The sequence below is a fragment of the Atractosteus spatula genome, chromosome 15 (assembly GCF_055471065.1).
Source record: "Atractosteus spatula isolate fAtrSpa1 chromosome 15, fAtrSpa1.hap1, whole genome shotgun sequence".
NCBI classification, from domain to species: Eukaryota; Metazoa; Chordata; class Actinopteri; order Semionotiformes; family Lepisosteidae; genus Atractosteus; species Atractosteus spatula.
In genome coordinates, this window is record NC_142720.1 from 14,751,510 (window position 1) to 14,766,248 (window position 14,739).

The window sequence follows — 14,739 nt, forward strand, 5'->3', positions numbered from 1 at the left end:
TTTCTTGTGATGGTTTTAACCCAGGAATCCTTGCCAAATTTCCCTTTGGCCTTTACCATCATGGCCTCCTAATTCCATCTATGAATTGGCTCATTAGTCTGTTCTATTCCCCACTGACAGCTGGTGTGTGGTGAGCGTACTGGTGCACTTTGGCTGCCAGGAAATACTTTAATATTAAAAACTAATGCAGACGCATACCTGTAAAAACACTTGGCAACATAAAAAGGTGCAAGAAAGCAGTAAACCTAAAACAGTACTGTATTAAAAAGAAATTTGTATTCACCTGCTGTGTATGACTGCAATGTGACAGGATTGTACAAACAAAACAGTGGAACGTTCTTTCAAAGTAAATCATGGTTTTCTCCTAAGAAGGAACAGGCGTCACTGGGAAGAGAGTTACATAGAAGAAAGCTTTAAAATGCCACTCAAAAGGTCAATAAGTTTATAGAAATTGTTTTTTGTTTTTATTGTATTTATTTATACAAGAGCCTTCAGCACACACCGAATGCAACCAGAGAATGGCGCAAAAGCAGACAATTGCATGGAAAACTAATATTAATGAAACACGAGAGAGCGTTATTCTACAGTACCATTTGTCTAGTATTTATTTTTTATTTTTGCCGAGAGAAAAAAAAGTTGTTTGATTTTCCACACCGTCAGCCAGGCGAATATGCCCCTGACTCGCAGGGTGCCGCGGCCCCGCCCGTTTCGTATGGGGAGCGAGAGCGCAGGTGAGGAGCTGGTGAGCTGAGCCGGTGAGACGCGCATGGCTCGGAGGACGTCTCCCGTCTGGAGTCCCCGTTTACTTGAGCTTTAATAACCGAATATTTAGGTTTCAGTATGGCGAACGGAAGATTGGATAATCTAGGGTCCGTGGGATTGCTGGTATCGGCTGTACTTTTTTCTTCTAGTGTTCGCCATGCTGTCAAATCTGAAACACTTTGAGGACTTCAAGCCCGCGTCTGGTACCCAGTCGATTGCCAAGACAGATCTAATTTCGCTGCTTCTGGATTAAGCTCCAGTTAGGCTGCTGACCTAACGGTGACGTTAAAATGGACATTCCGACCAAATGGTCTTCTAGTGAGTCCCTGGATTACAACGGTGACCCGTTTATTGCCGGCGGTTTCAGAGCTGTAAACTTTAATTCTTCGGAGGTCAGGCTGGACATCTCTGCGCGCACCAGGCTGTTCCTGGAGGTTTTGATAGTGCTGATGGCTTTGGGCGCAGTGGCAGGTCAGACGTCGCATCTCGGACGGCTATTCGAAGCAGCACAGCAGGCGGTTTTTTTTATAGATTTACTGTAGAATTCGGCATACTAATGCCAAAATCAGAGCATGAATGCACGGGAAAAAGCATGTTACCTTCCCGTTGGAGCAGTTACATGACGCATATTTCGGGTTTTGGTGTATTGCATGTCTCAGACATTTTCAAACTTTTTATTAAAACCTGTGAATTATATGTAATCAAAACGTGAGTAACGTCATAAGAAAATACATGGATCAGCCGGCTGCAATGTTTATCTAAAGCTGAGTTTTATTTTGTATGACTTGCACCTAATGATGCAATAATGCAACAGACCTAATTAGCCCACCTATGCTCAGATCTTTTGAGTTAACATGCAGACACTAACACTGAAGTGCCCCAGGACTGGAGTTGCACTCTAAATTGAATTTATGTTCTTGATTATTTAAAATCAGATTCCGTATTGAAGTGGCGACTAGTCAACGTTTTGGGGGAAAATATTTTATTTTGTGCTGTAGTGTATGTAGTTAGTTTTACTCTTTTCATTTGCCTATGTGTCAGTTAAGTTTAGCTTAAAGTTGAGTTAAATAACCTAAAAGGGTAAAATCTGCTTAACTGTAGGTGTCTGTCAAGCGTTAATATTTCCTGCAGGTTAAGCACAATGCGAATGAATTTCAGTGCAGCGTAACGGAGGTTCTGTTTCGGCCTGGCAGGTAATATTCTGGTGATCGTGATCGTGGCAGCGACCAAGACATTCCACTCGGTGACGTCAGTGCTGATCATTAACCTGGCCATCAGCGACTTTCTGGTGGGCATCGGGGTCATGCCCTTCGTTGCCATCTCGGTTATGTACGATGGATGGGTGGACTGCACAGTGAGCTTTTATTATTTTTATTGTCAGAAAAGAGCATTTCTTCAGGTCTTGCAACGCCGTTGTCTATTCTTTCTCGTCCTATAGAAATTTATGCTCAAAACCTGTAATTTTACATTGAATATGTATTCATTTACCCTCTGTATGAATTAAAGAAGAAACCTTCCTGTCCCTGTCTTTGTCAACATCCTTCTCCCTCTGCTCACTTGTTCCTTTGTATTTTAGCTACTGTGAGGTTAATTTCAATCTTCAAACTTTAAAGACATGTAAATTGGTAATATTGTGTATCTATTTTTCTTCTTTAAATCCTAACAAGATTAGATTAACATTTAGAGGCTGGCCTATATGGTAAAATATTCAGTTTTGTTTTGACATGAAATGAGTTTTGAATTAATTTATGTCAGTGGTAAATGACATGTTTTATACGGGTTGAACACAACCTCTCAGACACAGAGAAATCCAAATATTAATAATCCTCACAATTTTAACCATAAATTTAGCATCAAACATGTCTTAAAGAATGCACACACAAACATTTTAAGAGGCATTTGATTTAAAAAATATTCATAACTTTATAATGCTCTATTATTTTAATATTTCTTCATTGCTTCAAGTATGAACTCAGACATTCAGCTGAGTTTGTTTATGTTTGGAATATAGGGTTTACAAGACCCTCTCAGTGCTATTTTCACTTCTTCTCTTGCAGGATTTATGCCTCTATGTTGGTTACACGTCCTCTGTGTATTGTACAGCCTCAGTATTGACACTGGCTGCGATTGCTTTGGACCGATATTACGCCATCATAGACTGCCTGCACTACAGCTCTCAGAGCACAGTATGGAGGACGGTGGCTGCTGTCATCTGGATTTGGCTCCAGGCAGCTGTCACTAGCTGCCCCCCATTACTGGGGTGGAGTCATTTGGACTATATCGCTCCAATGTACAGCTGTGCAGTGGACTGGTCCAGGAGCCCAAGCTACACTGGGTTCGTGGCAGCCTTCTCCTTCATGCTTCCTGCCTGCATTATGGTCTTCTGTTATGTTAAGATTGTGAAAGTGGCCAGGGGTCACGCACGGAGGATCCACGACCTGGAAGATCACCTGCAGAGAAACAGACCACATCGCGCTGAGCAGGAGGAGAAGCCCACCTTTTCCAGGCTGATTTATTGCATCAGCGGGAAGATACTCCCAGAGCCCCACCGGGACAAGACACTCAGCTCCCCTTGCCCCTCCAGCAGTTCCTCCAGCACAGGGAGGCTGCACAATCTCATGACTAGGCACGGCTTCCACAGCAAGGAGCACCATGGCGTTTTCCGTCTCTTTCTGGTCATCTTTGCCTTCTTCTGCTGCTGGATGCCATACATCATTGTGGCACTGGTGCAGGCCATTGAGACTGCTACCTCTCACCAGTCCACCCACATCCCCAACAACGTCATCACCTTTGCCTACTGGCTGGCTCTGCTGAACTCTGACATCAACCCGCTGCTCTATGCTCTACTGAGCAAGAGGTTTCAGAAGGCACTAAAGAGCCTGCGCCACAAACTGCATGCCAGGGTTAGCCAGCAGGTGAGCAACCCCCAGACATGCACAGAGCACAGCCCACAGTGCCCCCGTCATACAGCTGCCTCCAGCATTAACTCTGTGTATCCAGAAAGGGCCTTCAATTCTTCACTTTTCTCCCTGGACTCTTGCACACCAGAAGGCTACAAGGGTCACTTGAACAACCTCCTGCCCGGACATCTTTCCTCCCCTGTGAAGCTGGAAAGGACCAAAGAGTGTGTCCGTGTGAAGCCAGAGGGGCAGGGGCTGGATACACAGCACTTGCAGGTGCCCTCTGCCCCTGTAGAGAGCGATAAGCCAAGTAGGCCATCTTCACCCTCTGACAGACAGGTGACTTTCTTTTATGGTAAGATAACAGTTAAAGTGGAGCGTGATGTGCAATGACTACCATGGGATCTGTTGCATCAGTCTTAGCTGTGGGACTTCACTATGCAGTGTGAAAGAGCAGTGTCTGCCATTACCTTGGGCTACTTCAGTCTTTGAAGTAAAAACAAAGAAATTCATGCAACTCTCATGCCTAGGGTAATCATGCTGTAGTATTGCGCAGATCCTATATTTTGTTATTGTGAGTTCTCATGCTACTTTATGCTACTGTAGTATAAACCAACTGAATGTTAAATCTTGTAAAACAAAGACAGTGAATGGCATTGTCACCCTCTTGGATAACCCTGATTCAACATCTTTTCAAAAACGCTTGCCTTAACCGTCCAATGATCAAAAGTTAAACAGAACAGAGAATTTTCATAACACGTCATGCTCATCAGCTTAAAGTACATCCTGGCAGGATACACATGGAAGTCACCAAATCCACTAGAAGCACCAAGGAATCATCTGACTTGAGAACAGACCACTGTTTCCAATGTCACGGATGGACCTCATAGCACCTGTATCATTTCAAAAGTGAAAAGGACACTTTTAGAAAATTATTTTTTGTCAAGATTTATTGTATTCATCACTTTATTTACAGTCGTTTGATAAAATTTGCAGTGAAGGTATAGAAAAATAAAATGTACAAAGTATATTTGTGATTAAGATAACAAAGCTCTGATTCAATGAGATCTTGCAGACAGTACAACGGCACTTTGAAATCGACCTCATGAAAATGGTCTCTCTTAGCCTGGAAATTCTCTTGCGACTGCCTGCGAGCCAGATTCACAGATCCATGCACTCCTCCGGGCTGCTAGCACCATTTGTTAACAGATTTTTTTAAGTCACATGAAACATCTACACTAATTTAAGGACAATATGTATCTCTCAGATTTGTGATTTCTGTCTTCTTAAGACAAAAAAATCACAACACCTGGGGAGAAGCAGGATGTGTGAACCCCCCAACGCTCTTACAAACTCTTTCCGAAAGTGATTTCTCCATCTTTTAAACGTCAATGCATCGGAACCTGAAAAAATGTTAATGCACTGAATCCACTGTAAAACATTCCATTTAACCTCATCAGCCACTCTTCCTGAGCTGTTTTCTATATCTTCTGTAAACTGCTGTCAGAAAACCTCTTCATTTCAACTATTGCTTTGGTTTCTACCCCTGGTGCCAAATTATCATACCCTTCATAGGCATGAGCCTAAAATGTAACAAACAATATGTATATGCAAATGTTTAAGGCCAATACATCAGTTAAAATAAGAAATCTAAAGAAATGCCCGTTAAGTTCAGTGCAAACAATTACATATTCCTACTTACAATAAAGACACGGGGTGTGACTGCCTGTATTTAAGTACCCTCCAGTGGCTAACACCTTTAAACACAATCAGATCACAGTGCTTGAGCTGTCCCCCGGACAAATTGGCTTTGCAATAACCAACCTGATCTTGTACACTTTTATAGAACATTCAAAGAGGGCCTTTCTAAAGGATGCATTCTTTAAATGTTATACAGTCTCTGCTCACATTTCTCTTGTGCAGCATATACTCCATGCAAACTAACAGAAAGATGTTACAATATAACACACAACTGTATGTTTTAAAGGGTGCATTATTTTAAATACTTCTTAATACCTTCTGTGCCTCAGGTAGCAAGATCGTTAGCTGTCTTTGTGGATCGAAACAAGATTTATTGCACAACTATTTTGTTTTGCTTTTATTCTGTGTATGAAATTAAATATGCAAGCATTTTGTTTTAAAAAACTAAGACACATAAATGGCATTTTCAAGATCTTCACTGACAAATCTACACTATTATTTTATTAAAACATTCAATAGAAAACCCACAAGTTCTTCCATTAAAATTCCTGACATAAATATGTACAATGTCTGAAAATGCCATTATTAAGCTCATTCCCTTATCCAAACCCTTAATTAAATGTGATGAAGTTATGTTGCATTTCAGTGTATAAATCATTCCTTACAAAGGTTTACTGTTACTTCTAGCAATAATTCCAGAGGAATACAATATAATAATTTATTGTCATTATAAAATGACAATGGGAAACAGTGTTAGATGTATTTTTGTACAAGGCAGTGAAAGTAATTACTTAAGCTCAGTGTTTTTTGTTTTTTTCTGTTTTACATGTTCTCCAAGCGTAGAGACTAAGAGCTGACACAATCACTCACTGGCAGTAAACAAATCACTAAGTGTCTCTAAATTTACTTTAGTGTCCATTATTGAAACACTGTTAGGCGGACAACTGCAATTGCCGTGAATAAACTTCATGTGTATCTTCCAAAAGAAAGCAGATGTGCATTTTTAGCAAGAAAAATACATTCAACTCATTGCAAACAAATAGAACACTATTGCTCTTTATGAAACATGGAGGAGTAAGACGCAAGGTGCTCATGTACACTTACCTTTACAGTTCTCTTTACAGTCAGAGCAATAATCAGCAACACTTGCACTTTGAATCATCACAGTATAAAATGCAAAAGATTAAAAAATATTACTGATGCAAATTATGCCTTTCTGGCACCACAAAATCTTATATATGTGGAATGTTTTACGGGGTGTAAAAATAACCTTGTCACAGTAAGGTGGATCTATATTGCTTTTAAAATCACAGCATCTACTGAGGAACTGCTGGATTGTGAAAGATTTCAGCAGCTAACTTTCTGTCAGTATAATCAGTCTTTTTACAAAAAATTATAGTCAATGGATATTGATGGAAATGAAAGCTCAGTGTTGCTAAGACAATGCTCATGATTTAGTTGATTATGAGACAGTAAACCTTAATGTCTGAATACCAATTGATCTGTATAAGTGGACAAATCTACAAAAGTCTAGCACTGAGGTAACAGTGAAAGTTTAGACTTTTAGTTTTGACAAATGTAAAGGATCCACTGAGACAATAGTGTGGCTCAGGGAAGTTTTACACATAAACCAGAGACTGTGTGGTTAACTTATAGTGTCTTGCTGTCCGGTTCCCCCTTGATTACAATTAAAAAAAATGTTCAGTGTTGCTCACTGGGTCAATCTTACTCATTCTGAACTTTAGAAATTCCCTCCCTAGAATTGTGGACACTTTGAAACTTCCCTATACTACATCTTCAGAAATTTGGGAAAGCAGCCTAGTGTCTCTTCAAGTGAACACCCCAGTTATCTGCAGAATAACCTTGGTTTAAAAATCCCGAAGCCTTCCCAGCCTCACCACCAACATCTCAGAACACACCAACCAGAGAGCTCCTGCCTCACTAGGAAGCAAACCGACTCCTTGGAGAGTAAGTGGTAACTGAGTCTTGAACTGTACAGTCCACTTCACAATAATCATAGCCAATCAACACCAGCTATGTGGAATCCCCTTTTACTCCAGTTATAATCCCTGTGTGAATGTGTGCCTTTCATTTTCCTTAATGCTTTATTTATATCCTAAAATTTCGTAATCATCAAACACTCTTATGTCATCCCCTGACAGCCTTTCAAAATCTTCTGTTGACAAGTCAGAAAATTTCAAGCACTATTCTATTTAAGCAGGTTGGTGTTTTTCTGAATATTAAAATTACATGTGAAAGATGGTGCAAAGAGCACATTATATTAGATCGGTTAAGCACATCGGTTCCATCTTTCACAAGCATACCTGAGCAGTGACCTACCTGTCAACATCTGAAAAACCTCTCACCATGTAAAGTATCTAGTTTTCCCTCATTGGCAATACTGTCAAGAACAAACAGGTACAATCCAGGCTGTGAAAAACCACTAACAAGCCCCTGAAAGGGACTGAATTTTAGCCTTCAGCTGATGTGACCTGTTTTGTTTTTAAAAGACAGATAACAAAGACATACTGTAATGTGTGACGATGTGTGACATAATGTTATGTCATTAATTATGTGACCATTCCATTCACATGCCTAGTGAAAGTCTTTAACTTTCAATATCAAAATTTACCTTCCACCATCACCCTAAGGAAACAAACAAGTCTTAAACAAGTCTCTTTGGATTTGGAAAACAGTTAACTCTATTTAACCTAATGATGGATTTGATGAATATGAATGGGGTTTGAAAATCAATTATTTTGATCTCCATATACCCCTATTTATAAGATATAAATAACAAATCTCCACCTCAGTACTTTCTCTATCCTAGTTGTCAAAAAGCAAAACAGATGTTTGCATGTTTTCTTCTGCAGCAGTTCCATTCTCACCCTGTATTCCAGCCTTCAGTTGTAAAAATGCATTACTGCCATTGCCCCAGAAAAGGCTCAGTGATACGATGATAAAAAAATCAGGCAACAGGAGATCATGCATCAATCTGTACACTTCCAGATAGGATATATATACAGCTTATATAGAGCTCATATGTAAAAAATAATGGGGAAAAAACTTGACAAAGATTTACAACACAACAGCTGTGCTTTTTTTCACCTTGTTTTGGTAGGACAAATCTTTTGGGCACAGAACAGACCGAGTCACCATTGGGGGGTGGCGGGGGTGATCAGTGAGCGAAGGTGGACATGGAGGTCCTGCCTCTCCGGCTCCAGCCGAGGCCCGGCCCCGCCTCCGCCCCGCCCTCGGCTGGCTCCTCCTTCTTGCGCGTGCGGAGCCGGGCCAGCAGCTGGATCAAGCACTGGTCCCACTCCTCAGGCAGCAGCAGCAGCAGGAAGCCCAGGCAGATGATGAGCACGGCAATGACGCGCACCGAGTTGAAGCTGATCTCGCTGGTGTAATGGTCCACAACTGCAACACAGCAGGCCAGCAGCACTCAGAAAGGGGGCAAAGTGTCCCAGACACCAGCACAGAAGGGAGAAGGCCGCAATGAAAGAGCCTCAACACTTGGAGGAACCACTGGATGCAAAGGTGCAGTTTCAAAAAAACAAGTTCTCCTGTTGCTGCCTCTCACCTGCACTGTTTTATGAATCCAAATCTCATCTTTACATTTTTACTTTAATTCTTTATGCCATTAACTGTTTTCTACTCCTCTGTGTACAAAGAAATCCTAGCCTCCAGTATGCAGCAAACACATTTATTTTCATAATACCGCATATCGGTCAAATGTTTACTGGGTGCTGGCAACAGCATTGGAAACAATTAGTTTTTGCTCTGTTGTACTCCAAGAGAAACTAAATTGCTTACTTACCAGCATTAACAGGAACACTTAAGACAATCCCAAATGAAATGAGCGTGGGGTAGGTAATAGCTATGCCAAAGTTCACTAGGATGTTGAAAGCTGCAACAAAAATATAAAAACAGATGTGGTTGATACACACAAACTAATTTAACAGAAGACACTTAGAAAACATAACAAATGTAGTACCGCCATTTTCCAAAGTGTGAAAAAATTAGAATGAAGTATATTTTGTTTATAAACAATATACTCAAATGCATAATTTAGCTTTACATACAATGTAACGCCCACTGAGCTTTGACTAATGCTTCTCCCTGTAGTCAGTTTGCAAATTCTATATGATTGAAATTTTGTTTGAGTGACAGACCGAGTTTTCATTAAATTCACAATTACTGAGCCTTTGGTTATAGGGCTGATATGGTTGACTAACTTTTTCCACCTTCTACAATGGCTCAAATGTGCCACTGGTGAAATTGTAACACTGAAAAATATTTTCAAACCGAATAAAAGGGTTACTAATTTTAACTAGACAACTATGCTTTACTTTTGCTGAGACGCTATGGCCTCCTGACACAAACATGACTTCACTTGACAAGGAGGCTATTATAGGTTTGAAAAAATGTGTATTAAGTGTATTAAGGAAAGGAGATAAATAGCAATTCAGATAAAAAATGAATCTATGCTGATCTGCAAAAGTTGGGTGGACTGTGCTTAAACCTGACAGTAATGACGATATCTGGTGGAGCAGTTGCATCACATATCACAGGCCATCAAAATAAATAAGCTGTATATTCTAGGAAGGTTGTGTCAGCAATTACTGTAGTTGGAATCTGAGTGAAAGGAACTGTGCACAGTACTCTTACTTAGTAAAAGGACAGCCACTCCACACAGACAGCCCCAGGGAAGTGCCTCCAGGGAGTCAAAGTATTCCACTTTGGTGAAGTACAGGATGACAGGGATGAAGCTGATGAACACAAAGTTAGCTCCTCCCAGGATTGTGAGGAATAAGGCTGCTTCTCCGAACTTGGCACTGCCGAGAATGAGCTTGAACAACACCTGCGGGACAAGAGTTTGGTTGGAAACAGACAGGCGAGATAGTCAGGACTTCTCAGTCAATCTACTGTTGGTATCTGCTGCCCTTCGTGATCCAGGTTCTCTTTTTGTTCTGGAATTGATCCATCTCTCAGTCTGACGAACAGTTTAGAGATTACCACAGCACATAAAACTGTATTTTTTTTACACAAATATTGATGCATATAGCAATCCTAATAGACTCCTTTTGCTAATATCCTTTCACAAAATACATCTACAGTAGGATATGGAAATGGAACACTGGAAGTTAAAAAAGCAAAGCCAATGTACTGATACAGCTGCTAGAATTGGGCCGTGAACTGGGTTTTGAGCATACTTGCCTTATACAAAGCAGACATGGATGCAGACGACACCACCAGTGCAATTCCAATAACAGAATGGCTGTGAAATCCATCGGCATAGGTCATCATTACTATACCAGCTATAGCGAGAATTGCTGCCACAATCTGGTCAGAAGGAAGAATATGATCAGATTCCATTCTGCAGATGCTCTGCAAACAGTTAACATCCAGCTTAACTCGTAACTAGTAACGTTCCAGTCTAGCATAAACAATGTCAGTAGAGCTGACTTGGCGTCGATATCAGGAAATATCATTACTACCACTATAATATTCCATAAATGTGTTTATTGGTTTTGCTTCTGGACAACATCTTCTATAATACCATAACCATTTCATACAGTAATGCAACGATAGTGTTGTCACACATATTAGGCTCAGAAGTACTCTAGCTGCACAGCTACTTTATGGAATGACAATTTCTGTTTGTCCATCTGTCGAACTGGTTAAAGGTAAAGATAGAAGTGAGATAAAGCACTGGAGGCCCAGGAGGGGAAGCAGTATTGCATGTGAGCTATTCAGGCCAACAGCAATCTTTTTTTCAATGTACATCGAGAGACACTCTAAAATGGAAAAAATGCAGGAATCAAAAACTTAATTAGGAGTAATCCTAGTCGGGTGCATCTGAACAGATGCTTAACCAGAGAAATATATTTTATTCCTTTTCCACATAGGCTTAGAAGCAAGCTATGTTTCTGTATACTCCCTATATACACCAATATCATTTACTGTACCTCCCAATGGATTTATTAAATTTATTTATTAACTTCAACAAGCAATGCTGGTCTTTATCAGTTACAAACATTCTTTCCAGCTTAGGACAACATCCTCATTGCTACATAAAGCAAAGGAAGTGAGTAAACGGAAATGACTGGATGATGAATGGGTACCGGCCTGAATGTATTTTACATTAGACGAGGATTAGAAGGTATTGTGAAGATAAATGGCCTGCATTCTCTGCTCTTGGGAGCACTGAGGAGTTGGTGATCAAAATAATGCCTCTGCTGTAAGAAACCAGATGTTTCTTTGAATGTCTTTTTCTTTTGGGCATCACATCATTCCTTCATTAACTCATTCACATTCAAAGGGAGACTTCTACAGTAAAGCTTTTATCAAGCACTCAATATGCTTGTGTTGGGAGTTAACCTGTCCAATGTTCACCATGAATGAAATGCAGTATTGCTCAATCCTTTAAGGCCATTTGCTGTTACACAGATTTGCAGTACTGTGGATTCATGAAGAAGAGTTAATAAATCGGTCAGATATCAAGTGAAAGTACTTATACTTGAAGCAGCTATTATTGTAGGAAACCATCTCCAATGCCCACACAGGCTTAAAAAATTACAAGCACTCCTCTTTGATGCTTACAACCAGAGGAACAAATGAGAGACTCCATCTGAAATGCTCTTTCATCACATGGGCTGCACTATAGTGTATTTTATGGAGGATCACTGCAGCAGATCTATACCACAGTGATGAAGTGTCCAGTTCTACTCCCCATTTAAAAAAAAATTATACTGGAAAACAGGTGCTCATGGGCTATGCCTTCTCTTAAAGTCACACAGTTAAGCTATTTTAACAAAAAAACATTACGATAAATATGATATAACACCAAAATGGTTGTAGCACCAATCTCAGCACTGTGTTTCAGGACTGTACAGAGCAAGTGCAATCCCATCTACAGGAGTGTTTAGACAGTGGTTAAAGACACAGAGCTTGCAGAGCTCCCTGAATTAACTTACTCGGACTCCCATGAAGCGATCTCGCAGAACAATCCATGACAGCAAGAACACAAATGCCTTGTTGCAGCAAAACAAAGCAGAGACATCCGTTGTGTTTATTCTCCTCAGTGCTTGTAAGTACAGATAGTTTGTTAATGTCCATAGAAGGCCAAAAGGGGCTGCCTTTGTGAAGAACACCTTCGCTGTCAAGCCATCATCCCCAAAAAACCTGCAGCATTCTCTGGGAAAAACAGAAGCAACAAAGCGATTTTCACAGTGATAGGAAATGGTGCAGCAGTTACTGAAAAGGGGGCCAGACAATTTTGTTAGGTACAACAGGGGCCTGAGTTTATCCTGGTTTCTATGGCACTAAGCATAAAGAGAGTATGTGACTCACCTCTAGATGGGATACCTGTCCACCACAGGAATTAGCCCAGGAAAAAACTTGTCCCTGTAACTACAGCTTGGGTGGACTGGAGCAACTGGGATACATAACTTTGCTCAAGGTACAATAGCAGCAGGGACAGCAGGGACATTAATCTACAACCAACCATTAATTACGCAGCCCCCTGAGACATGGTAACACCCAAAGAATTATGTATTTTTCACATTTACTGTTTTGTGGAGAACAATGACATCCATAAAGCATTTGTAAAATTATTTTAATATGTCGAAGATAACCAATGAACTCCAACATGTGAAACTAAGCATTTTGTCCAATCCATGCTCAACAGTTGATATTAAGTAAAAATATACCAATGATATCTTCCGCAAAGAGCTCAGCTATAACCTCAGAAACCTGGAAGTTGTTCCTAGTAAGATGTGCATGCCTATTTTACTTGTCAAAGTTAGCTATATCACACTAATTATCAACAAAAAGGGCAAAGAAACTGTTTGTGACTGCTGTCTCTTACGTCTTATATTGTTAGTTGGAATTAAAAGTCTATTTATGTGGTCTATTGACTAAATTGATCATGGGTAATTTATAGTCTCCTTCCCATAATTCATAGCATTTGCCTTCTTTTAAAATACATATTGCTATTTATACAGTATAACAAATATAAATCCCTTATAACAGTTACTTGTATCCTGGCCTTAAATAAACAACATAAAAACAGTTTCCATTAGATTAAAAGGTCTGTAATGGTTTCAGTGGCCGACGTTTATCATATTGAAAGTCTCTGCCACACTTCAATTTGTTTACTGGATCGATGCTTTCTTCTTCTCATTACATATACATACAGTACAAAAATCATTTTGTTGGCTGCATACCTCTTTCTCCCACATAATAATGTTTGAACTTTTCAACAACTTGAGTATTCACATACTGAAAAATAAACCAAGAACATATTCCATTGAATTCTTACATTAGTTTACTATAAGCAAACAGTAATCTCCCAGAACATACTCTTCCAATATTTTCAGGGACCTGGTTGCCTGCCCAGAATTGCCCAGAAAGGTATAACCTGCTTTTCTGATCTCTCACGTCAGCTCCTCTTTTCAGTAGCAGACTGAAGATTTCATTGAGAGCCCAGTGTAATATCTGTCTTTAATGATTTTTATTCAAAAACACTCTTTCTTTTCATAGCAGCATAGTTTGCTCTGAGGCACAAACACACTTTTAATGTGTCACGTTAGACAGCAAAATAAAAAATCCATAATGAACACATAGTGATATCATATTGTGAATAATCTGATAAGTGATTCGTTATAAGTGGCCTGCCAATTTGTGACCTCTCAGGGTCAATCCTATCTTAGTACTCCAGAAGGCCTGCCTCTGTTCCTACCTTTTTACCACTCAGATTCCAATTCTGTGATCACGGTCCAAACATTGTCTCCCACAATACCAAGATAGAGAACATATGCATCTTCCAGATTACAGAGGAGGCAGTTGTTTCAGTTAATGAAATATCACGAAAGTTTCAGCCACTCATTTCCACAGCCACTGAGGATATCTCCTTGTTTGGAAAATCTCCAGAGCGAAGTGGGGGGGTGGCCTTGGGATTCCCATCCATATTCCCATAATGAGAGGACGTGTTGCCAATACTCAATCACAACGATCTGTGTCCTGAGAGAGCTGGCAGTCTCCCAGAGCACTTGATTAAACCAAAATGTCACAACCAAAGTCGTGACCAGATATCATTTGGATTCTTACTGTTATTCTTTCTGATGTTCCCAGCCAGTCCATTTCCTCAGGATCTGCCAACCTTCAGCTTCCCACAGTGCAGGCACTATATCCTGACTAGGACTGCAGTGCTGCACTGCTGCAGAACTCACCAGCTACAGTTTTCACCCCTGACGTTACAGTTAAGTAGACATCAGCAGCATTTTATTATAGTTTAGCCCCAGTCCTGTATCAACTGCATTGTTATTTTCACACTCAGCCTACATTTAACTCCTAAAGGGGGAAGGAAGTT

The 14,739-nt window shown here is 40.2% G+C and overlaps 2 protein-coding genes across 2 annotated transcripts in view; one reads left to right on the top strand and one right to left on the bottom strand.

Annotated features, from left to right (window-relative positions):
* The first annotated feature begins 1,052 nt into the window (after positions 1 to 1,052).
* On the top strand, positions 1,053 to 8,249 carry LOC148820098 (5-hydroxytryptamine receptor 1F). Its single transcript, XM_088934064.1, has 4 exons — positions 1,053 to 1,233; positions 1,956 to 2,116; positions 2,820 to 4,017; positions 7,526 to 8,249. The coding sequence occupies exons 1-4, from the start codon at positions 1,053 to 1,055 to the stop codon at positions 7,696 to 7,698; spliced, it is 1,713 nt and encodes a 570-aa protein (XP_088790190.1). The 3' UTR covers positions 7,699 to 8,249.
* Positions 8,246 to 14,739, bottom strand: part of slc35f3b (solute carrier family 35 member F3b) — a 41,532-nt gene continuing 35,038 nt past the window's right edge. The window contains exons 4-8 of the mRNA XM_088934065.1: positions 12,344 to 12,563; positions 10,584 to 10,709; positions 10,035 to 10,227; positions 9,184 to 9,273; positions 8,246 to 8,783 (exon numbers count right to left, since the gene is read on the bottom strand). Of these exons, the coding sequence (XP_088790191.1) occupies positions 8,542 to 8,783; positions 9,184 to 9,273; positions 10,035 to 10,227; positions 10,584 to 10,709; positions 12,344 to 12,563 (871 nt within the window). The 3' untranslated portion in view covers positions 8,246 to 8,541. The remainder of the gene's footprint in view (positions 8,784 to 9,183; positions 9,274 to 10,034; positions 10,228 to 10,583; positions 10,710 to 12,343; positions 12,564 to 14,739) is intronic.